This window comes from Alternaria triticimaculans (genome assembly GCF_023758025.1).
Source record: "Alternaria triticimaculans strain BMP 0046 chromosome Unknown scaffold_27, whole genome shotgun sequence".
NCBI classification, from domain to species: Eukaryota; Fungi; Ascomycota; class Dothideomycetes; order Pleosporales; family Pleosporaceae; genus Alternaria; species Alternaria triticimaculans.
The window spans coordinates 152,704-177,000 of NW_026055984.1; the positions used below are offsets into that span (position 1 = coordinate 152,704).

General features: G+C 53.3%; 8 protein-coding genes across 8 annotated transcripts; 2 read left to right on the top strand and 6 right to left on the bottom strand.

The window, feature by feature from the left end:
* Positions 1-4,252: 4,252 nt before the first annotated feature.
* On the bottom strand, positions 4,253-4,683 carry J4E78_010123 (uncharacterized protein; the record flags this gene model as incomplete). The annotated part of the gene is made up of 2 exons (XM_049370704.1): positions 4,253-4,377; positions 4,434-4,683. 2 exons carry the CDS (start codon positions 4,681-4,683, stop codon positions 4,253-4,255), a joined length of 375 nt encoding a protein of 124 aa, XP_049217584.1.
* Positions 4,684-6,116: 1,433 nt separating this feature from the next.
* J4E78_010124 (uncharacterized protein) lies at positions 6,117-8,395 on the bottom strand (the record flags this gene model as incomplete). Its single annotated transcript, XM_049370705.1, has 6 exons — positions 6,117-6,658; positions 6,704-6,781; positions 6,836-6,870; positions 6,947-7,032; positions 7,537-7,776; positions 7,952-8,395. 6 exons carry the CDS (start codon positions 8,393-8,395, stop codon positions 6,117-6,119), a joined length of 1,425 nt encoding a protein of 474 aa, XP_049217585.1.
* A 2,842-nt stretch (positions 8,396-11,237) lies between these two features.
* J4E78_010125 (uncharacterized protein) lies at positions 11,238-12,873 on the top strand (the record flags this gene model as incomplete). Its single annotated transcript, XM_049370706.1, has 3 exons — positions 11,238-11,280; positions 11,331-11,666; positions 11,717-12,873. 3 exons carry the CDS (start codon positions 11,238-11,240, stop codon positions 12,871-12,873), a joined length of 1,536 nt encoding a protein of 511 aa, XP_049217586.1.
* A 1,789-nt stretch (positions 12,874-14,662) lies between these two features.
* Positions 14,663-16,024, bottom strand: J4E78_010126 (uncharacterized protein; the record flags this gene model as incomplete). The annotated part of the gene is made up of 5 exons (XM_049370707.1): positions 14,663-15,337; positions 15,410-15,567; positions 15,631-15,718; positions 15,805-15,941; positions 16,021-16,024. 5 exons carry the CDS (start codon positions 16,022-16,024, stop codon positions 14,663-14,665), a joined length of 1,062 nt encoding a protein of 353 aa, XP_049217587.1.
* An 870-nt stretch (positions 16,025-16,894) lies between these two features.
* Positions 16,895-18,991, bottom strand: J4E78_010127 (uncharacterized protein; the record flags this gene model as incomplete). The annotated part of the gene is made up of 1 exon (XM_049370708.1): positions 16,895-18,991. One exon carries the CDS (start codon positions 18,989-18,991, stop codon positions 16,895-16,897), a length of 2,097 nt encoding a protein of 698 aa, XP_049217588.1.
* A 1,174-nt stretch (positions 18,992-20,165) lies between these two features.
* On the bottom strand, positions 20,166-20,728 carry J4E78_010128 (uncharacterized protein; the record flags this gene model as incomplete). Its single annotated transcript, XM_049370709.1, has 2 exons — positions 20,166-20,674; positions 20,722-20,728. 2 exons carry the CDS (start codon positions 20,726-20,728, stop codon positions 20,166-20,168), a joined length of 516 nt encoding a protein of 171 aa, XP_049217589.1.
* Positions 20,729-21,307: 579 nt separating this feature from the next.
* Positions 21,308-22,076, top strand: J4E78_010129 (uncharacterized protein; the record flags this gene model as incomplete). Its single annotated transcript, XM_049370710.1, has 3 exons — positions 21,308-21,389; positions 21,479-21,640; positions 21,745-22,076. 3 exons carry the CDS (start codon positions 21,308-21,310, stop codon positions 22,074-22,076), a joined length of 576 nt encoding a protein of 191 aa, XP_049217590.1.
* A 507-nt stretch (positions 22,077-22,583) lies between these two features.
* J4E78_010130 (uncharacterized protein) lies at positions 22,584-23,049 on the bottom strand (the record flags this gene model as incomplete). Its single annotated transcript, XM_049370711.1, has 2 exons — positions 22,584-22,741; positions 22,833-23,049. The coding sequence occupies 2 exons, from the start codon at positions 23,047-23,049 to the stop codon at positions 22,584-22,586; spliced, it is 375 nt and encodes a 124-aa protein (XP_049217591.1).
* Between the last annotated feature and the right edge of the window lie 1,248 nt (positions 23,050-24,297).

Genomic DNA, 24,297 nt, shown 5'->3' on the forward strand with positions numbered 1-24,297 from the left:
CAGCAAATCGCTAGGCCTTCGATATATTTGGATCGACAGATATTGCATCGACCAAGACAACGATCTTGAGAAACAAACGCAGATACAGCAAATGGACCTCGTGTATCAAAATGCGTACGTGACTATTGTCGCTGCAGCAGGCACGGATCCATATTTCGGCCTACCTGGCGTTGGCGCTACCCCGAGAACTCCTCAAGCAAGTGCCCGGGTCGGGGGGCGATGCCTTGTACAAACTCTACAAGACCCGCGGACGCTCATCAAGGCCTCTACATGGATGCATCGAGCATGGACCTATCAGGAGAGCTTTTTCTCGGCCCGACGTGTCGTCTTCACAGAGCAACAAGTATACTATGAGTGTCGGACTGGCTTTAATTTCGAGACAGTCGAGAATTTGAGCGATGTTGGGGGACCACTTTTCGCGAACCAGAACCAGAACGGGTACGAAAATGATAGTCCCTGGCACATATGCGCCCATCTGACTGATTTCTGTGGGAGAGAACTATCCGTCAGCTCCGATGCTATACGCGCATTCCAGGGAGTGTTTCATAGCTTCAGGAAAACGAAAGCCCCCGTTCATGAATACTTGGGTATTCCCATCATGCCATCAAGGCCTGAAGGGTCAGAACGATCTCTGGACCTGACAACATGCAGCAAGGGCGAGGCTTTCGCAGCCGGACTCTCCTGGTGCAATACAGCATTAGGTACCAGGCGTTCCTTCTTCCCTACGTGGAGCTGGGCTGGATGGAATGTACCAATCAATTGGGAAACTGGGCCGTGTAGGAAAGGGCTGCAACTCAAAAACGAAAGACCATTAAAGGTCTTCATAGAAAATTGTGACGGATCACTTTCAAACATAGATGAGCAAAGCGACGCTTCCTTGGACATGGGCATACCTGGTTCATCCAACAGATTTATCCACATTGAAGCATGGACAATACCTATCGATATTCAGTACTCTCCTGACGAGACGAACGACTGGAACTCTTGGAAAGAATTCAATGGCTGTAAATGGAACTACTCCGGGTATTTTGGTGCATTTCACGATGATGACAAAACTGTCCGAATTGCCCTGCATTCGTTGTATGCGCAGTACGACAAAGATTCTGATATACAGCAAAGCTACGCGCCAGACTTTCGACAAGGTAGTCTGATAGGTATCGTGCTAGGCAGATGCGAAAATCTTCCATCTGATGATTTCACCGATGATATCTTTGTCATGGTTGTTTGGGAGAAAGAGGATCATTACGAACGAGTTGGACATATGGTGATCGAGAGAGCGTTGCATGAAACACTCGCAAACGAGGGCGCCTCTACTTCTGTAACACCTCCGCCGCTGTGTTTTCGCTTGAAAGAAAGAAAGACTATTCGCTTGGGCTGACGACAGCTTACAAGATCGTAGCTGATAAGATTACAGCATATTAGATGTCATAATTTATTCGAAGACACACTTAATGCGTCGTGTCAAACACATCACCGAACCGAAAAGAAGGAAAGAACACACTATTGTGAACGTCCTCAGTTTTACAAAGAAGTTCAATTCGCACAGGTCACCAAATCGGATACTTCGGTCGTAAGATAACCTAGGTATCAAGACTTAAAAGCACTACGCTCAAGACTCGAACTTCTCTTATCTACGCCATCGCCGCCGACATCTCGATGTTGCTACCTAACCACCAACAGTCCGCATTATCATACACACCGCCATGTCGTCAAATTAATGCGCATCGGGATCAATGGTCGTGTGTCAACGAGCCATTGTATCCTAAACATCGTCACGGAAGGGTCTCAAGCGTGACCTTGACATGTTTACAATACCGTTACAGAAACATCGCAAACTGTTCGTCTAGTCACAACTGTCCTACCCTTAGTCGCACTGCTGGCGTCAGACATCCCGCATTTCTTCTTCTGCACGCTGTAAATACTAACAAAATGACGTGATTTCCATGTTTTGGTATCGTGATCGAACAGCACAACTACCCTGCTCTGCATACGCGGCTGTCACGGCTCCCGGCACTTTTCGGAGGCCCACCGCCTGGTTTAGCCTCAACACCACGGCGCACGGTCGGCGCGCTGATACCTGCGCCACAACATGCATCGTCACTGTGGCGCATGATTGTCTCATTCGCTGCCCACTCCAGGAATAAAATCATGGTAAGCGGTTATTGCGGCCTTGTAGACCAATGGCAGGAATGAAAAAGGCGCCGGCGCCCGGCATTCGGTCCTTGTCTGCGTCGTAAGCTGCTTCGAGTTGGTAGCAGGGACAGAGGTAGCAGTTAAAGACGTGAGAGGTTCGCCCACTTTTTTCTGTTCAGCCACAGATACAGCCACACCTTCAGTCTTTGAGCCTGCTACGACTCCGAGAAAGTCTTCACGAGAGAGAAACAGAATATCCTCTCACGACCACGAAATCAATCACACCCGACATCACACAATGCCATCATCCACAGTACGTTGCCCTTCCCCAAACCACTCAAGAACCCTTGCTAACGATCACAGTCCACAGTCCTCCTCTACTTCCTCGCAATATGGATCCCCTTCCTCCCCGTCGCCATGAAGCGCGGCTGCGCCGCCGACCTCTTCATCAACATCGCACTTTGCATCCTGGGCTGGATCCCCGGTGTGATTCACGCTTGGTACATAATTAGTCAGACAGAGAAGGTTCCTGTGGCTTAAGGACTTAGAATGCGCAGTGTTGGCAGCGAAACCCTCCAGATACCCAAATGTCACTTTATTCATCTCTTATGTTCGAGTAAAAACGATGACCATGGCGAGAAGGAAGGCTAGACGTAGCAGCTATACAGATTGTGCTGATATCTGCTACAAGCCCCTCGCCTCCCTTGCTCCTTCCCCCAAACCCCATCCATCCCTCCAACCCCTCCAACTCTATTTCCCAAACCCATTCTCAGGCGTACATCCAGCACACCCACTGATCTTTCCATTGATGACATTGAAGGTGCCGCCATCGCCCGTGTTGCACCCAATGACGTCTGGATCGTTTGATGCTGTGCAGAAAGTTCCCTTGGGGACTCTGACGCCGGGGTCGACCGGGCTGCCGGGTGCGGGGTTGGATCCGCGTTGTGGTGTTGGGGATGCGATGACAGCAGTGGCCACGAGGGCGAGGGCTGTGATGAGGGAGAAGGAGGTTGAGCGCATGGTGGTTGAGGGGGGATGGTGGTTGGTGGAAGGATGGGTGGTGAGGGTGGTGTGATGTGACTTCCGGAGTCGTTGGTGTGTGTGAAGAAGGTAGTGAAGATGGTAGTGGTGATGGTGCTTTCTTCGCCGTGGACAAACAGACCTCTATATATGCACTGCGAAGAAGTACTCCCCCAGCTCCATCTTCCAAACGTCTCATCATCCCATCTCGCTAGTCCAAAGGTAGAAAAAACGATTACACGAACAAATCGCCATGTTGGGCAAAATGTCCGTCGTCCGCTCTCTTTCTCACTTCGCGCGTTTCAGTCTGCGATGTTTCGGGGTATAGAGACTTGGCTCTACTCGCACGAGCCCGTGTATGTAGTAACGCTGAAGATTAGGCTAATATCGGTAGAGTGATCTCGTATAGCGCCGTTTTGGTATTTCCCCGGGGTAGTGCCCTGGTGAGAGCTGCCCAGCTCCCCAAGAGCCTCCAGGTCGCAAAACATGATGTTGTATTGTTGGATATTTCCATGACTGACACATACGACCATAGGATCATGAAAATTAGGCTTCCCGTCCGCTCAGCCATATACAAGCATGATACCGGCGGATTAGTAGTTAGGTGGGTGACCACTAGCGAATCCCCGCTGTTGTATGTTTTTGCCTTCTTTTTTACTCTTTTTAGTGACCTGGCTGGGGGAAGGCGTAGGTGCGGAGGTGGGAAGGATGTACAGGGAAGAGAGAGGGGTGGCGGAAGCTGGGGAAGGATTGATGGTGGTGTGGTGTAGGTCATGATTGAAGGGAGATATTAGGTGCAGTTTGAATGCCATAATTTTATTTTTGCTCCTCGGATTGTCAGTGAGTCTATCGTGGTGAGGCCTGTGGTTGGATAGTGCTGGATGAGACTCAACTCCTTCTCGCCCACTCTCTTGCCATACCAGAAGCCCGTATCACAATCTCTCATACCCATCGTCTTCATCCTCTTCCACCAATCCGCAAGGACTAGCTAGCCCCAACCGCCTCGTAAGCAGCGCACTGAACGCATTAGCACCCACGTCGACAACATCGAGACTTGGTAGCAACGAACAGCGGAAGACTCACCCAGACGAGAACCACTTCAAGGATCCTGACCAATGCTCAACTTGATAGACACATCAAGATCAATAGAGAAGCAGGTCTTGGTGCCGTAGATCGGGAGAAGAGTGAAACCGCCGCCGCAATCGGGCTTGGGGTAGGTGTTGACTATGACAACCAACGTTAGCCCACTTCAATCAAGAGTGCGTGGAATGGAGACGTACGAGCGTTATACTTGATCTCCCCATCCTTGCCCACAACCCTGATGCTCTTCACCCCATCAGAAAGCCCATAGCAGACATTTGGATCAATCCAGAGGAACTCGTAGGCGCCGCCGCACTCGGCTTCTTTGAAGGTTTGGGCGCGGACTTGGGTTTGGACGCTGGGGTCTGCGGTGGTGGTGGGACTGGGTGTGGACGTGGCGCTGGTCGCGGCGCTTCCCAAGAGGGCGCATAGGAGAATAGTGGTGAGCATGGTGGCGAACATTTTGGTGGTGAGATTTTTGGCGGGGATTTGTGAGTTGGAGTCGTGGGTGCGAGGAGGGAAGGTGGTGTTGGTGTGGTGTGTGAGATGGTTTGGTGCAGTGGGTGCGGGTGGATGGAGTGAGTGGTTGATGTGCGTGCGATGGTCTGGTTTGGTGGGTGAGTGAAGTGAGAGTGAGTGAGTGCGTCTGGTTTGTTCTGCTTGAACAACCCGAATAGCATTGACGAAGGAGGGACAAAAGGATAAAGGGCGAGCGAGCTGTTTATAACGCCCGCTTACCGTCCTCCAAACCTGAGCAAGTTACGTGGTTATCTGGTGCAAACGCGCAGAGGTAAAAGGATCCGGGGAAGCGACGCCAGACCGCGCGTCTTTAGGTGAAGGCACTCGGTGAGGCAGTCGCGGCCCTGGTTGCGGGGTCAAGATCGTGGGGAAGTCGCGATTGCGGTGAGTGCGGAGAAGGCGTGGTTGGCTGGTACTCAAGGTACAAACGAACGGTAGGGGGGATGTGGATCACTGGCGTTGTGGTAATTGGAGTGACGACAATCAGAGTCATGGGTTTACTGAGAGATTAAGAGAGATTTGTCTAGCCGGCGGCGGTGAAAGTGCTGTTGAAGGAAGGGAGTGGGGAAGAGATGAAGTGAGGTGAGTGGGGAGATTTGGTCACAGTTACACAGTGGAGGGATTGTGTGTACCAGACGCGTAGCGGCAGAGGCACTGAGCAACGAGGAGTAGGACAACCAGAAAGATGTTGCACGAAAGTGCTGGATCGATCAACCTCTCCGGAGCCGTAAGTTGAGCACTGTGGTTTGGGTATGTAGGCAGGTTTGGTGAGTGATATCATGCTCGTGGTATGTGCGATGGGCGTGAAGACTGAGATACAAGGAAACGCGAAGAGACGGTGCGCTGGCTGAGCATGGTCAACTTGTAGAGTCAGTGACGGAACGTTTGGAGGAGTAAAGTTGCGCCCAGCTTCTTCATCAACGGAGCACACTCCACACATTCTGGTGTCCAACACAACTCATAAACATCGTGTATTGAACAATAGAGAGATAAACTCCCTAGAAAGATGGTATCCTCGCTTCCAAATGCAATCATGACCATACCCACCTTTAGAACACTTCACTCTCCGACGACTCAGCAGACTGTGCAGTAACAACTCGAGTGGGCTCTGAGACGAACATAAAAGAGCCTGAAAGATTGGCAATGGGCACCGCACACGGTGTATACTTCACAGGCTTTGCGGATACGAGGAGATTGGAAGGTCCAGTACTTTCAGCGTGTTCTGTAGGTCCATCGAGCCCCGCAGATCGACGAGTCTTCGTCCGTTTGGCCGCTTCCAATAACATATGCGCAGCGGAGATAATGTTGTCAAGCTGCACGTCTGAACTGGCTGTCGGAGCATCAGAAAGAGTACTGACGCTCGGCTAGAACGTCTCCTCCTCCGCACCCTCGCCCTCAGCCTCTGGTGGGATCTCGAAACCCTCTTCGGTAGAGTAGAGAATGTTTTGGATCTGCTTGAGCAGCCCCTCGTCCTTCTCGAGCTCGGGGTCGGCCTCCATTGCTTGCTGGATCAGCAATTCAATGTCGCGCAGCTTGCTGAAGTAAAAGTCCCTCTCGCGCTCGAGGCCCGTGACAGTCTCCTTGAGAGCACTGTTCTCCTCGCGCAGAGCGGCGCTGGCGGCTCCTCCCCCAGAGGCAAGCGGTGTGCGTGTCCTAGGCGCAGCCGTGTTGCTAGCAGCTGGTGCTCTTCGAGCAGTCGATGCTGCGGCGCGGGGTGCAGGTGTGGCTCCGGTCGCGACACCGCCCTGACCCTTGCGGCGGGCGACGGGGTCGTACTCGTGGCCGGGGAAATGCTGGTCCCAGTACTGCTTGACGAATTGGAGGAACTCGAGGTTGTCCTGCATCTTGCACTTTACGAGCGACTCGACGCGGATGGGCTTGTCGACATGGTGCTTGGCGAACGTGTCTGGATTATTAGCGGAGAATTTGGACGGTGGGAAGGCAGACGTACTCTGTAATACCTTGAAATTCTGCAGGTATGCGTACTCAGTGTTCGCATTGAACTTGACTCGCGACATGGGCACATCGTCTGCACGCTGTTAGTCTTAATCTCATCCGCGCCTAGGTAAGGCGAAGGACTTACAGAATATGCTGTCGAAGACTTGGCACAGCGCTGCTCTGTCCGCCATGTCAGTACACGTCCTCAGTCCTCAAGGCCAGGGGTGCCCCTCTATCCTCGGCGCGCGTAACGTACCCGGTTCCGCATTGTTCGACTTTGGTGATGTTGAGCTGGAGGAGGTTGTTCAACCAGGCGACGAGTTCTTGTCTGTTCACGTGGCGCTGTCAGTGTGTGGTCGTGGTGAAGGTGTCTGCGCAGATGGCCGCAGCCTAACCCCTCGGGCCTGGTGCCTACCTTGATTCTCCCATGGCGGCTATCTATGTGCAGGCGTCTAAGGGTTTGTTTTGGGCGATCAGCGACGAGATAAAAGCATGCAGCCCGAAGTGTCCGTGGTGAAGGGGTGGCGTTGCAGGCGGTGGACCTGAGTGCTGTTATTTGTTGATGCGCCTTCGAGTCGGGGAGTTGACAATTTGGGCGCCGCTGCCCCACGCTGGAGATTTTAGCGTCAGGTCATGGCGCTAGCGTCACGTGCAATCGTCTCGCCTGGTCGCGATTGACCTACGACGAACATGCAGAACTAAACTTCATGCATTCGTGGATGGTAGTTGCATGATGTGGTCCTTCACTACACAGTCTCACACCTTGCTGTCCTCTGACACTGTCACCATCTACCCAACAAACTCCCTCTCAACCATACCAACTGCTGTGCCCCTATCCGCCCTCACCGCTTCAAAAGCCTTGACAACCGCCGGGAACCATACATTCGCCATCTTGACATCCCCACTATCATTCGGATGTATTCCATCCCTCAAATCCGCCGTCCCACTGAACCCCGTATACTGGTCCACAACCCAGATGGGGCTTTCCGTCGTATTGAGACCCTGAGCCCAAGGAATGATTGCGCGATTCAGATCTTGGATCTTGGTGTTGTAGCTGCCAAAGCCCATGGGGATGATTTGCGCGACCTACGAAGGTGAGTGAGTAAGCGATTGGTATACGATAAGACCACCCAAGATTACTCGCGAAAAGACTTCAGGTTACAGCGCGGAGCCCAGAAGCATGCGACGCGACGAGACGGCGCTTGTACAACAGCACATCTTACACAGATACACAGGCAAGTATGAAAAAGAACAAACTCACCACAATCTTCATCCTCGGATTCGCCCCCCTCATACTCCCCACCAACGTCCCAAACGCCTTGATAATATCCGCCACCGCCTTATTCTGCTGCACAATATCATTCGTGCCCAAATGCATCGTGATCACATCTGCAGGATTACTTTTCAGCCACCCATCCAACTGGCCCTTGTTTGCGATATCGATAGCGAGGAAACCAGAGTGGCCTTCGTTGTCGCGGTCGTAGGTCGTGTCGCGGCAGTTGTTTTCTGTTTTGCCGCTGCCGACAAAGTCGACGGTGGAGGAGTTGAAGGGCGTGGTCTGGAGGCGTTGCCAGAGCTTGGAACGCCAGCAGATTATTTCCGTTATGGAGTCGCCGAAGGGCATGTAGCGGATTGGGGGGTTGGTGGTTTGGGCGGCTGTCGTCGTGAACAGGCCGGCGACCGAGAGGAGGATGGGGAGGAACATTGTGGTGGTTGCGATGTGGTGGAGGTACCTGTCTATGAGCGAAGCTATGGTTATGCTTCGGTTACGTTTCGGTGTGAGGACCAAGGAGCCGGCCGTCTTAAGTTGTCTTCATGCTGTGCACCTGGCGACATCTCATCTATCGTACGGTACGCCATCTCTCAGCACATATGAGGATGACGCCTAAGGTACTCTGGACGCAAATTATGACTGCGGAGAGAAGGAACTCTCTGGTGACGTGGGCGACCTTGGGTGTGCCTGGGTGTTACTATACCGAAGGCTAAATGCAGCTGCCGGATGATCGCTAATATACGTACAACATGCAGCTCGGAGAAAAGGCAAGAATGCGGGGAACATATAGCAGACTACCCAGTCTGGTCTGGACACATCAGGTGCATCGCGTACAATGATCTCTGGTGTTTAGACGTTATGCGATCTCGTCGAGCGGCTTTGGTTTTCGGCATCCGTCTAATAAGTTCGAAGTGAAAGTCAATAGCACGTGCGGAAGACACTCCGAAACTCAAAGGGTCTTTTCCAGAGGGACAGGTACCCGCTAGCCCTGATCGTAGCACGGACGAAAATGTCAGAACTGAAGAAGTAGGTACATGCGACGACTGGGAGAGTTGGCCAAAGCATAACGCTCGAATCTCGACGGAAGGAGAACTACTCACCGCCTCTGACTTTCTCAAAGACTCAAATCGCCGAACCTGGTCTTCAGAAGGAGAAGGTGGAGTGCTCGTTGATGAAATTCGACCGTGGCGTAGATGGAGACACGCCGTCACGCCGAGCAATGTGCGGTGACCACAACGACACATAGAGATGTACCTTCCTGATGTCGACCATGACTAAGGAAGTCACAATTATGACTGTACAGCACTTTGACGATGTACGAGGAGATGAACTACCCGCCATGAGCTTCCACCAACCACAGCCTTGTAGTTGTCAGCCTAGCTCTTCTTCTGGCAGCTTCACTCCCAATACACTCTAAGCCTGAGGCGCAGCAATCTGTGAATTTGGAATCGCAGGCATCGTATGATGCTCATTGCTCGCTACCGCTACCGCCGGATGTTACTCCTTAGCGGACGGTAATACCCCAGATTTCTCGGCCCTTGCCCGACCGACATACGCTGCCGGGGTGTTGATTGGCTGCGTGAGTAAGAAACTTGGAAGTGGCAGTGCAAGAGACAACACGTGATTGCTGCAAAATTGTTGTGATGAGGAAAAGGGCCTTTGTCGGTGCAAGGAGAGGAAAACAACCGAATCGAAAAACACACTGATCGTGAAATGCACGCGAGAAGAGAAACGTGCACTCGAGCACAAACTGCGAGGAGACGGCGAGGTGCGCGGAGGTGAGACGATTGATGTGAAAGATTGGGGCGGCGGGTGCTGACTTCGTGCGACAACTCACTATCGGCCCTCACACCTAACTCCAAAGGCTCTCGCGATCGAGCAACCCCGCAACAAGATGTCGATAACTCATCATCGACGTATGCTGAGAGAAAGCAGCTAGCTTGGCGTCGTGATGCCTCGGTGATTCTTGCCAGAAGACGCCGATGGTGTTGATTTTACTTCCTGGAATCCAAGGTTTCGCGCTCCGAGCTGACGCGGTCCCTCAGGGCTGAGGCTGCCACGCTTGCAAGCCACCAGCCTGCGCCTATCGAGACATGAACAGCGCCACGTGAAACCGACCGGACTTCATGCAGCTGCAGTGCGATGGATCCCAAAGTAGAAGGCAACTCCATGCAGTGGTAATAATGTCGCGTATACACCGTAATATGAGAAACAGGCCGAATCTCCGATGGGAATTCCGACTAGGCCGATGACCGAGGGCTGACGATAACAAGCACAGCCTGGACAGCATGCTCCTGTGAGAGTGTGCCCAGCTTGAGGATGAAGTCATGGGAGTCTGGATCTCGACGCATGTTGCTGACATGTCTTGGAATTGCGGTCGCTGGAATTGGGTGTTGGGAGATCCAAGGCGAGGGACGTGCGGGACAGGAGGGCCCACAAGAGCGGGCACCAAGACCGCGACCGTCGAGACCACACCTGTTCCCAACCTTACGTGAACTGACATGCCCGCCGTTCCCAGCGTGCCCCCGCGCCGGGACATTACTTTTGCAAAATAGCTGGCGTGTCATTCGTCCGGATGCAACTTACTTGTTTGGCCCTGCACATAGCCACCACGACGCGTCCAGCCAAGCCGCGCCGAACGTTGAGTCCGCTGGCCCTCACTGGTACCACCTCTCTGCGCCAGACCCTGCACCATGTACAGGCGGGAGATCTCACTTGTTATCGCGGCCCTCTGGCGTTCGTGACGCGTACTGCTTGCACAAGTTGTGTTGTCATATCGCGAGGTCCTCACGGTGTTTTGCTATGCCCAGCCGGTGACTGACGGCTCTCCGCAAAGCCGCCGCATTCGGCCAGGCTTGTCCAACCACACATCAGCAGTAATACCGTTGGGTTCACCTGTGCCTGCGAGGTACCTACCTCCACCAAACTAAGCCAGGTTGCGTGTACGTAGCCATGCTTCTGTCAGCATCTCTCTTGGGGGCTTGGAGCTGTATCTTGGAAGGCGGGTGATCCGGGCTCCACCATCTATAAACCTCTTTGTCCTCTGCTGCCGAATCACTATCGAACTGCATATCCCTTACTCACCTCAAGACATCTCCTCCTATTGGTTTGGCTACCTGAACTCAGATCAATAGCTTCGTGATCGCCTCTAGAGACGACGCCATCAAGCCACGCTTTCAGCTAGGCGCTGTCGACTAGCCTTAAACATCGAGCCCTTTGGCAACTTCGAGTGTTCAGCATCATTCAACGACCTTGCAGTTTCAGAGCACAAGAGATGAAGCGCACAACAAGTTTGGTCATGGGCCTCTTGGCTCTGGGTAAGCCCCAAACAACAGCCTTATCTTACCACGGTGCTAACCCTATCTAGCCTCCCAAGCCACAGCGCAAGTAGCCAGCGTCTGTCCTTCTACTGGAGTATGCTATGGCCTCAACATCCCCGAGCGCACGGCATCATCCGGATCGGGAGACATCTTCTTCCAGATATCAGCCCCAAGCAACTATGAGTGGGTTGCGCTCGGCCAAGGCAGCGGCATGCCCAACTCCAACATCTTCGTTGTATACACTTCAGGATCTGGCAACAATGTTACACTATCACCGCGATCAACTACTAGCTACCAGCCCCCGAGCCCTAACGATGCGGCTCAAGTCACTCTGCTTGAAGGATCTGGTGTTTCAAACGGTGTCATGACCGCGAACGTGAGATGTAAGTTTGACGAATACAACGATAACAACACAAACTAACACGTGACGCAGGCTCAAACTGCAACTCCTGGTCTGGCGGTACCATGGACTTCACCAGAAACAGCGGGAGCTGGATCTTCGCCTACCAATCCTCCGGCGGACCCAAGAACGACGACTCCACCTCTGCGCGAATTGACCAACACTCCAACCAAGGTGTCTTCGACTGGCAGTTCGCCCAAGCAAAGGGCGGTTCAAGTGTAAACCCCCTCGTCAACACCTCACCAACCGGCACAACAGGCGGCGCAACACCTACCAACTGCCGCCAGCGCCCCTCCGGCGCCGCAGGCACAGGTAACGCCAGGCCAAGCCAGACCAGCAGCAACGACGACGACGACGATGACGACAACTATGGCCGCCCAACCTCTCGTCCTACATCGCGCCCCAACGGTCCCCCAGGAGACAAGCGCTCCCCCTCCCCCGATAAGGGCGGCAAAGACGACGACGACGACCTCCCCTACTGCGACACCCTCCCCAACGGCGGCGCCACAGGCGGAAACTCCGTGCAAACCATCAGCTCCGGCGCTTCCGTCAGCCCCTCCAAGAAGCGCACCATGCTCATCGCGCACGGCGTCCTCGCCTCCCTCGCCTTCGTCATCCTCTTCCCATCCGGTGCCATCGCAATCCGCCTCGCCTCCTTCCCAGGTATCGTATGGCTGCACGCTGGCTTCCAGATCTTGGCGTACATGGTCTACATCGCGGCATTCGGAATGGGTATCTGGCTCGCTCTTCCCATCAGCGGAGGTCACTACATCAGCAGCTACCACGCCATCATCGGTATCCTCGTTTTCTGCCTCGTCTTCTTCATGCCCTTCCTCGGAACCCTACATCACATCTTGTTCAAGAAGACGCAACGTCGTACTCTTACTTCCTACGCTCATATCTGGGTTGGACGTATTGCTATCACGCTTGGTATGATCAACGGCGGTTTGGGATTGTTGCTCGCGGATAATTCGCGCGATGGCGCGATTGCGTATGGTGTTATTGCGGCGGTTATGTGGCTGGTGTGGGTTGCGGCGATGGTTGTGGGTGAGGCTAGGAGGAAGAAGGCGGTTAGGGCGAAGAACGCGCAGAGGACGGATAAGGTGCAGGAGGAGAGGAGGGAGAGTGATAGGAGTACGGAGGATGTGGAGTTGGCGGGGCATTATAGGCCGGCTAAGAATCAGCAGTAGGGGGCTTGCTGGTTGAAGATTTGGTGGAGATGTTGTGAGCGGGTATGCGCTGAGTAAGAGAGAGTGGTGTATATAAGTGTAGTTGACATTTCCTTTGTTGTATCACGAAAGATCATTAAACACGTTCAAATATCCACCCACCATCCACATCTCTTCTTCATCCATCCTACCCCCTACCGCCTACCCATCCCACCTAAAACCCTACTCGCAGCCTTACTAACCTTAATAACATCCCTATACGTCAAACTCACCCTCGTCCCCCTCACATTCCTCCCTCCATTCTCTTCAACCCCCTTCTTCCCTTCTTCACTCAACAACCCCCAATTCGCCACCGTCTCGGCGTTCAAAGCTTCGTCAACCTCGATCGACGCGATACCGTGCATGAGATCCCTGTATGCACGCCCCCTGGTGATGAGGAGGGAGCGGGGTTCTTGGAAGATGCGGGTTGGGAGGGTGAGCATCTTTTCTTTGGTTTCCTGCTCTTCTCCGTTTGCGTCTGTGTCCGTAGGCTGGGCGTGTTCTCCATCTTCGCCACTTTTCTTCCCTTTCCCGTCTTCCTCCTCCCCCTCACCCCCACTCTTCTCCATCACATCCAGACACAACCCCCCTCCCAGACTAACCGTCGCAACGACCTCAGCATACGCCCCACCGTCTTCATGTGGCATGATGCCCTCACCAGGTTTATACTCGTTCACCAGAACATGGTTTGGTTGACCATGCGGCGTGTGAACAAAGATACCCAAGTCTTCAAAGCGGGGTAAGATGGGTGTGGCGAGATAATTAGGTAGAGGGGCGGCGAGGAGCGTGTTGTTGGATGTGAGTGTTGAGGGGAGGGCTTGAAGACGGCGGTGGGTGAGGTGGGTCCATCTCTGGGCTGGGATCTAGGGAGAGGGGAGGGTTAGTTGATGTCAAGGGGAATTGGAAAGAGGTATGGTTTGGGTTGTGGATGTTATGCGCGGTGGCAATGGGTGTGGAACTGGAATGCATAGTAAGGCGGGGTAAATGAACTTCCTTCCTATGTGCAATGCGATATCCGAGCGTAACGATCAGGAAATATGATGAAAAGGAGGAATACCTTCTGCAGAATCGACGCCTCTTCCTCGTGACTAATGAAGTTGGGGATATAGTAGAAATCCGGCGGTAGACCCGCAATGCGGAAAGCCTCCAGACCCGTCTTGTCGTCTACGGGTAGAGAGCACATAATTATTGCTCGGCCCTAGTTTGACAAGGCAGTTAACGGTCTTGGTAGCTCGTGGTGAGATGATGATGTTTGTGGGATGGACATGGGTCGAAGAATGATGTAATGCAGCCAGCAAACACCTGTAGACCCTTACGGTAGGCGCGCCTCCGCTAGTTTAAGCTAGTCGCGCGCTCACGTGCAAACGCTACGCTTCACACCACAATACATGGGAGTGCAATATAGTTGTTACGCACATTAATTGTCCAATACTCTCTGCGGGGCTTCATATTACCATCTAACGTAATTTTCAAGATGTCGTGAATCATGCCAAGCTTGTAGCTCCAACGGACTGTGACTGACTATACCAGCCCAAACATTTGAACTCAGCTCACGTGATGTGTCGGCATCAGTTTCAGAATAAAAGGCACGGAAACAACTTCAGGCTTGACGGGATCTTATGGCTTAAGATTCGCGGTAGCAGGAAAGCTAAGCTTTGCAACATTTTTCTCTGTAATAACAGGCCAACGATGCAGAGAACGGTAGAAGCGCGGAAAACATAAGTACGTGCATTGAGCGAGTGTGCAGTCATCAACACACTGTGCGAAGTGACTAAAGGCCAGGTGCTATCAACAGTCTTTGACCGCTTACTTTCCCCGCCTTAAGCAGATTCCACGCCTCTTGCACCTTATCCAGGCCACCAAGAACATGAACGGGCACAGGCTGCAGCCGCCCAGCCGCGAGCTCACGTTCCAAGAAATCCCACCAGACCCACGTGGTAAAGTCGCGTGTCTTTGGGTCAAGGTAGACATCCATAATCGGCACAAAGTTTGCTTGAACTCCTGAGGGCAGCTCCACACCCGGCCGCAAGCCCATTGTCGACAGAAAAGAACCCCCTCCGTGCGCAGCCAAGACAGCTCCCAACACAGGCTGATCCTGGGCAGCGTCCGCAGCAGCCAAGACGGCTTCGAAAGGCCCCATATCTATAAGCTCTTGCGTTACTGTCGGTGATTTCCTGTCGACAAAGTGCACAGCACCGAAGGACTTGACAAGCTGCGCATTCTGAGAAGACGCAACGCCCACCACTGTGTAACCTGCTCTAGCAGCCAGATAGGTTGCATAGGCGCCGAAAGAAGAAGAAGCGCCCCAGATAAGCACCTTCTTGTTCTTGTTCTCGGGATTGGGCTGTTCTGCTGGTTTCTCAAGGTGCAGGTGTATAAAAAGGGCACTGGCAGGATAGGCCAGGCTGGAGATGGATACCGCAGCTTCGAAGGACACTTGTCCAATCTGCAAGGCCATGTTGTTAGCAGACAGTTGTTTACATCGCGAGCCTTGAGCTGGACATCTCGTCCCCCTTACCTTCGCTGTCATTTCTTGCGTAGTAACCGCATATTTCTGGTATGCTCCGAATCGGGGATCATTGCGGATACTTCCAGCGCTGTTGGTGACGATGCGGTCGCCCTTCTTGAAGCGGCTGACCTCCGTGCCAACTTTGACGACCACGCCAGAAAACGATACTGCACTCGGCTTAGTAACCATGTTCTATCGCGGAGGCCACTCTGCTGGAAACGGATACTAACTTCCAATGATAGTGGGGTAATTCAGCTGATACGGGAGTGTTCCCTCTTGGATCTTGTATTCTGCTGGCTGGGCAGCGACTACTTTGACCTGTCATCATTTCGTTTGTCAGAAACGCTGCACAGAAAGGTGGATGAGAGTACGAATGAACTGGCTTCCCCGTTCACATTCCTTACCTCGATGAGAAGTTCCTCTGGGCCCGGTTCGGGGATGTCGGCAGGACCGATTTCGACCTGCTTCCCTACGCCTGGTAGCCATGCCGCTTTGTTCTGATACTCCGCCATTGAGATGTTGAGAAAGAAGTGATTGGAGACTGTCAGAGAGGTATTGAGTGTGAGTTTCTTTGTTCGTGCATCGTGAGGTAGCAGAGTGTTTATATTCCCTACTTGAACACATGATCAGGTACCGTTTGTGCAATGCAAGTCTGATGCTTCGGCTACTAGCTTTGTAACACTACCGGCTTAGCAATCGCGAGAAGAGGCTTTACCATGACAATGATGCCAAGATGTATTGCCGGATTACGAAGACGCTCGTTTGTAGTGTGTTGTAGGCTAACACCCAGAATCTGCACAGACTCTACGACACACTAAAAACGAGCTCCTTCGTAATGCTACCTAGTGCCTCGGAAGATTTCCGCGCTTCTCTCATAAGCAGACCCACGCCGCCTCTGGTCCGGATACATCATGTTCCGAGAAACCGTTCTGTTATCTATGGTTAGAGAACACATTATGCTTCCTCGATACTGACGCAAGAATAGTGAGCGGCCTTGCCAGCTTGTGATAATATGCGCATGTTTGTTAGATGGGATTGAGTCCGAGATGGGGTTGAGTCCGAGATGATGTAACGTAACCAGCAAACGACGCGTCGCCAGTTCAAGCTAATCACGCGCTCACGTGCGGACGCTGCTCTCTTTATCACACAACCCATTGGGGTGCGATATGATTACATGGAAATCGGTGTAGTGATCAAGTTTGAAGATGTATTGGATCATCGTACTGTATGCAGCATGTGCTAATCTACAAATGCAAAATCGTGACTAGCCCCGGACTCCAAACATCCAATGCCAAAACATCGTTGAAATCTAATGTTCGCGCTCGGAAAACAAAATCCTAGACTCATGTTCATGATACTCCTCTCATGCCATAACAACCATCACAGCATCAGCCCACAGACCTGGGGCCGACTACCATCTCAAAAGAACACGCCACAAGCCTGCGGCGGAGATTTACTCAACACCAAAACCCACCCAACCCCATCAATCCACAATCACATCACAGCACACCCACCAGGCCCACTCCTCGCCCTCCTCCTCCTCCCACCCCCACCCGTAGCCCCAGCCCCAGCCTCCTCCTCATCCGCATGCATCATCTGCGCCTCTCTCGCCCTCCTCCTCCTACGCCTCGCACCCGCCCCACCAACCCCCGCCTCCTCATTCAACATCATCCAATCCGCCCACTTCCTCTCCAGCCTCGCCGCAGCCGCAAAGTCACCCCTCAGAACCCTTTTTGTATGTTCTTCAACAGTCGGCTGCCAGTTGTGGAAACACTTTAGCTTAATAATCTCACTTGGGTACGTCGCGACTTTACTCGCAGACCGCGAATTCGGTCTTGTGATCTCCGCGTTCCTTGATAGGACTTCGCGGACGCCGGTCCAGGTCACGTTTGCGCAGTCGTAGGCTTCGATGCGGAGGCCTACTTCGGGGCGTTCGGAGTTTGTGAGGCCGCGGGCAAGACGGTTGCGGTTGCGCAGGCCGGAGGCGGCTTCGGCGAGGACGAGGTCGGAGATGCGTGTGTTGTCCATTTCGAGGGAGGCGAGACGGGTGCAGGCTTTTAGGACGGGGAGCATGCCGACGTCGCCGAGGTTTTCGCAGTAGGAGATGCAGAGGTGACGGAGGTGGGGGGCGCAGGCGGACTCGGATAGAGTTTTTAGGACGTCGTTTGTTAGGTTGTCGATTTCTTCGATGTCTAGGTGGGTGAGGACGGGGACGGTGGGGAGTAAGCTGGTCAAGGCATCGTCGGTCAAGCCGCCGCATTTCGAGACTTGAAGACCTTCCAGCGACGGAACGTTGTGTACCAATGTCTTCAGGCCAGCATCCGTGATGCTGCGGCAGCGCGTAAGGTTCAAGTGCTTGAGGTTTCTCGGTGGGACGATTGGGCGATCGGTAAGAACATCAACCTCTTCGTCTACGCCCTCAATCAAAGCAGCCAGTGCTTCGTCGTTGAGACTGTCGCAGTTCTTCAGGTCGAGCCTCTCGAGAGTGTTGTGCTTGAACAGTGCGACCATCAGCTCGACATCGTCCCAGCCTCGCACCTCGCCTGCCCTGAGATCGCGCAGCTTCGTGCATCCCTCAACAACCTTCTTCAGCCCTCGGTTGTCGATATTGTTGCACCATGAGATGTTCAAGACTTCGACTTTCGGGCAATGTGCAGCAAGGATCTTCATAGCAGCATTTGTCGCACCCGCAAGACCTGACAGATTGACGTGGACAAGGCGACTGTTCTGAAGCAAGAAGCAGTGAATAGATGTCCTGTCGATTCGGCAGCCCTGAAGCGAGAAGTTCTCCAGGTTCTGGCAGGACTCAATGAAGCCGTCCTTGCCCCAGTGTTCTCTTAGCTGCACGCAGCCCCTGAGGTTTAAGTCCTTCACGAACGGACCCGCCGATGTGATGATGTTGACCAAAGCATTGGCAGAGATGTCGCGGTAAAACTTGCTCGTATCGAGATCGCTCCACAGTTGACCATCAAAGCACATTGTATGCCACGACTTGGAGACGCGCGAACAACGCACAACCTCCTTCGGCTCGAGGTATCTCAGGATCTGCATGCGAATCTCAGTCGGCATATCGCTCCAAAAGTTGAAGTTTGCCCGCTTCTGGACCTTGTGGACGGGACGCGAGAAGTAGTCGTTCTCAGCTTCAATGCCGTCTCGAGTGTATGGCCGTCGGGCGGAGGGAAGAGGTACTGAGGATGGGATATCTGGTGTCTTCATCCGCAGGCGAGTCCTCTCGTCCCAGAAGGGTGTGCCGGGTGGGCTGTTGGCGACGGAGGTAGGAGCTGTGGAGAAGCCATTTGACAGTTCCGAGGAGTAAGAACTGCCAAATGAGTTTCCATAAGGTGAGCCAGGCGATGCGAGGGAGACGCAGGACATGGATGCCTTTCCGCCGCTTCTCAGACTGTGAGATCGGGGTCTACCCAGGTTTGCCAGACTCGAGGAAGAGCCCATCCGTTGTAGGCCCTTCAAAAGACGCTGTCTGCCCTTGAGCTTTGGCTGCTCGATCATGATGGCGTCTGATGGCGGGGTTCCCGGCGCGGGACGCACTTCGCTGTGGTCGACGACCACGGAGTCGATGGACAAAGGCTCCATGGTGAAGCGTGGCTGTGCGGTACGCGTGCTCGGCGACAAGCGGGACGGCGCGGGGAAGGTGGAGGATCAAAGAAGTCGAAGACCGAGGGAGGAGATCGTCACGTCTACTGGAGCAAGATGGCAGGCAGAGAAGGTGGGAACAGTCCCGTACCAGCGAAAAGGAACGAACGTAAGAGGAGCTGACGCTGACCCGGTGGTTGGGTGCGCGGTTTTTGATAGCTGAGCGGATGGCGGAACGCGCAGTTCAGTGCAGTCTAGAAAGGCGGGGATATGGCCCGTGTTATGCGGCGAGCCAGAGGCCGATCAATAGCCTTTCGGTTCAAGAAGGGTTCTTGGCCGTTGGCTGACAAGGCGAGCGGGCATCACTTGAGGGCATCTGGGTGCGATGCTTATGGTGTGTGACCAAGTGACGCGAAGGATGCCAGCAGCAGCGACGTGCAGCGACTTCATGTGCAGCGAGTTGCTGTTGTCCAATGTCTTATCGTTGCTATCGCGTAGATCCGGAAGGCCCGATTGGGGGCGCGCCACGTGCGGCCTCCGATGTCACCAGCGCACCTCCGAAGAGAGACATTGGTCGCTTGACCGTTGAGTCAGTGTCGCGTGAGCCGATAAGAGCTTTGGATTACAGGCTTCCCACACATCTTGCGAGATGGACGTTTTCTCCAGATTCAAGATGTGAAGAGAAAGGCATCGGCTGTCAGGGTCAGCTCTCCAACCTGCAGTTGGTGTTATGCAGGGTCAACCAGCAGCAGCCTTTTCGCGTCTAGCCGACATCCACGACCCGCCACTGGCACAAATTCCGCCAATCTGGATGCCTTCTAGATGCAGAGGCTCCGCCTTGGAACTTTTCGCCCCAGACGCCAGGCAAAATACGTCCTTGGGCCCAACGGCACATGGACCATTCAGCTGGGCTTCTCCATGTTTCCTGACAGGCGGGTGAGGATTGCACCAAGCATGTTGTAGCTGTTGTCCATTAGGTCTGACAACAAGAGTTCGTTGATCTTAGCGTAAAGATTATAACGTAAATATGTGGGATAGTGTTCGCATCTAGAACTGTTGCAGATCTAATTATGCAGGCTTGCGCTGTGCCCATGATGTTCATCCTCAAGGGCCAAGTCACGATACTCCAGCATGTTGTAGACCCGAATATAACTCTCCCCCCATCCATGTCCCGCTATGCCACCGTCTCCCCCGTACAATACTTCAAAAACTTGCCATGCGCCCCCGGCCAATTCTCCTCACACTTCGCCTTGACCGTCCCCACCAACATCCTATTCGCCCTAATCTCCACATCCTCCACAAGACTCCACTCGCATCCCTCAGCACCCTCTCTGTCCCCCTCACTCAACCCCTCCGTCTTCAAACATCGCCACGTAGTCTGCTGAGTGAGCCCCAGCGGCGCCTTGATAGTCCAGAAGACGCCGTCGTCGAGATCAGTCATGTGGGCGTCGAACTTGACGGTTGTGTCCCAGAGGCCTGCGGGCAGTGCGTTCATGTGGTCGGTTATGCGGTAGCATTTTGCGTCTGGGGTGGAGGGGTCGCTGGGCAGGTCTTCGTGCGAGGCGTATTCGGGGTCGAGGCGGATGAGGAGGACGTGGTTGTGGAGGTGGGAGACGGCTGTCGCGAAGGAGACGGAGCGGGGGAGGTGCGTTACGTGGTGGAGGGTTGCGGTTGTGTTTAGAGCTGGGGTTCGTTAGGGAGAGAGAGGTGAGTAGAGGTGAGGGACGTACAGAACATGGCTGGTGAACTGGTTTAGGTGATTAGATGGTGGTGAGGATTGCGATGAGGCACAGGTTGCGGCGCGGATGTCGTTCTATGTAAGACCTGGCGTAGATTGAGCACGAGTGGATTATAGTAATTATGGTAAGTCCTGAGATCAAAAGCAAATTATCGGCGAGAAGCTTGAGAGAAGCTAAGCTTATGTACGTCGAGCGCTCGTTGATGATGCTTCTACAGTTTCACGGCAATAAGCGACGCGTCTCACCCAGGCACAACAATTAGGAATAGGAATATAACTACATTCAGATTTGTGCAACAAAGAAGCCACATCCAGCCCCCCGTGATGATATCGAGAGCAAAAGCAAGAAGTCGGAGCTTTGTGGTTGACCTATGGCAAGCATCGGAGTGCGGAGCTTCAGTCGACGCGATCGGGATCCGCGGGGAACCTGGGAAGCCTGACGGCCAAGCCCTGCAGCGCGTCTCCGAGCTATCACGCCGACCACGACCTTCATTCTGTTAGTCAGGCCACCGCTTTGACAAGTCATAAAACTCGCTTTCAATACCTCAATCGAAAGTATCTTCATCTACACACCCGCAATGGACATTCTCACGCAAAAGACGCCTACGGCGCTGGCGATCGCACAGGCGGTGGGCATCACAGGCAGTGTGTTCCTGGTTGGTAAGACACTCTGGCACTCAATGGCCATCTCAATCGCGGTCAATGGGAAATTAGACCATTCAGAGGATTGTTACTAACAAGCATACCAGGCTCCAACGTCTCCCTCTCCGTCGTCGGCATCCCCGCCGCCATGCAGGCCCCCGCACCCCTCGCCGTAAAGCAATGGTACACAATCTTCACACGCGGCGGCGCAATCGCCCGTCCTCTTGCTGCCATCTCAGCGCTGGCTACGGGGTACTTGGCTTACCACCGTACGTTTCATCGCATCCCATGTCCCTTCTAATTCCCCAACCCCCATTCCATTCACCTACGATCCATCCATAGCTCAAGTTACCACACACTAACAACCCAACAGAAGACCGCACCTCCACCCCCTTCCGCCTCAACGCGCTGGCCACCCTCCTCCTCCCCTCCATCGTGCCCTTCACGATCCTCGTCCTCGGCCCCACAAACAACAAACTCATGGCCAAGAAAGACGAACTCGCCAACGCTTCCCTGCGCGACAAGCACGTCGAGCAGTTTGCCAAGGAAGGCGAGACAGTCAAGGAATTGATGGACAAGTGGGCTAGTTTGAACTTGGCACGCGCGCTGCTTGTTGGTGTTGGTGCGGTGTGTGCGGTTGCGGCGGGTGTTGTGGGCAGGAGGGAGGTTAAGGAGATTGGACGGTTTGCGGGGTGGGGACGGTAAGGTGGGATGGTTGAGATGACGTTAGATTGTAGGGCTCAGAGGGTAGATGAAATTTGGATATGAATCATGGCTCATGAGGCAGATAAAGATATATGGAGATTATGATACACGAATACATGCATTGATTCATACATCTTAGCTTGAGTAGTAGACAAATTCTTAAAGAAAAGAGGTTTGCATTGCAAGAGAAGCATTTGCTTATAGTAAGATGTGCTCTGGGACATGTGAAGCGCAAGTCTCTGAACTGACTTAAGGTATATATACATGTATACCGGAACACTAGAAATAACTAAGATACGACAAATCCTGTGTGCCCCAACAGAGATAAGACGTAAGAACTTTTAGTGAGCACAGTACAATACGTGTAGATCAAGATCTCACTCTTTACCACATCACATACGACTTCATACTGGCAAGCAACATACAATCCACAAATACATTTATTTATGCACCTTGCTATAAAGATCCACCCATCGACCCTTCACACACCCCCCATCATTCACTCTCTTAGTTAACCTTAGCCTGAGCCAAGCTGTTAATCTGCTGAGCACCATCCTGAATCTTGCCGTTGGCAGCCTGGAAGCGGCACAAGTTGCCAGAGCGCTCCTGGACATTGTTGTCGCATACGAGCTGGTCGTTTGCTACGCAGTTGAGTGCACCGTTGCCTTCAATCACATTAGCATCGTCTCTCTCTCTCTCTCTCTCTCGAAGTAACTCGTCTGGGTCTCAGGGTGTTAGGGTATTAGGTATACGTACAAGCAGCAGGTCCACCAGGCACACACTTTCCAGCCGCACCATTAACAGTGCAAGCATCCTGCTTGAGCGATTGTTCAGGGATACAGCATGCGCCGTTGGCAGCCTGACGGTTCTCAAGTATAGCGCGGGGGGTGTTGCGGACGTTTTCAACGTCGGCGATGGCGGCGGAGGAGACGGCGACGAGGCCGAAGAGGAGGGCTGTGATGGAGAACTGCATTTTGGCGGTTGTTGAAGTAGTTGGTTTGTCGGGGTATTAACGTTGATTATTGATTCGAAAGTTGTTGATGGTTGATGGGTGAGTGAAAGTAATCTGATCCGCACAGCGGGTAGTGAATAAAGAATAAATGTAGATGTGAATTGGATGACTGGCTTGAGAAGCAAACTATGGGCTGGCGTAGATGCTTGCTTTATACTTGCTGTGAGAGGCTCCTTCTTCTGAGTATAGAGCATTGATACCTATTTTGCCTTTCCATAAAAGGTATCCAGGGACGGTGATCCTGAGGCAAGTCGCAGGCAGGCGATCATGCACATCTCAAACCTTTGGCCGGGTGGTCGGGCCCTGGCGGGTCGGGTGAACCGAGGGATCGCAAGCGGGCAAAACAATGATTCTTGTGCGTAGGGAGTATGGCCGAGGAGGAACCGTGTACTGTGATTTCTAGTCTCGCGAGATACAGTGTACTTACTATCCGCTTCTGCGATAACCTTACATCTTGGTTGTGGCGTACAAAATCGCGTCCCACCCCATCTCTCACCAACGCCACACTACCCAACCGCAAGCGTGCCGTCAAACCCGAATCGACAAGCGAAACCGAAGCGCTGCCTTGCACTTGAAACACTTGCTGCCTTCTCAAACATGCGGCCTTGGGAACCTCGGGACCTTGGGGAAAGATGTAAAACGTAGAAGAACCTGCGGTTAAACGGCTGATTTAGGCGACGGGTCTGTGACATGCAGGTTCAGGCGCTTCCAGGCGCACAAGGCATGACGGTCGTGAGCGAGTTGAGCGTGAAGACCGAGGGGAGTTTTGTCTGAGTGCAGGCGGCACTGATGCTTTGGTTTCGTCGGACATGATCGAGGTCGTTGCGAAGTGCAGGGTGAAACTGCCGGCTAGCCGGACTGCGCCGCTCTGGCGTAGAGTGCTGCCTGCCGAGTAGCAAGAGAGATGTCGAGAAAGATATCGAAAGAGGGTTTGAGAGAGTGTAGACATTGGACGGCTGTGGGACGGGTGCCCGCGCATAATGTTGAGGCCAAAGGTTTTTACGCGGGCATGCAACGTCGGGTGCTGAACACGATGGGAAACGCACATACCACTCGCGCAACAACGCCAACTACGTAAACATCTTGCTCAACTTCTCCAAAGTACAAGGCATGTTCCCGAGCTGCGCCAAAGATCCTGCGACGTGGATGAGAGGCGTTATTTAGGCCGAGATACGCCTTTGTAAAGACAAAAATCATGTAGATGTATGT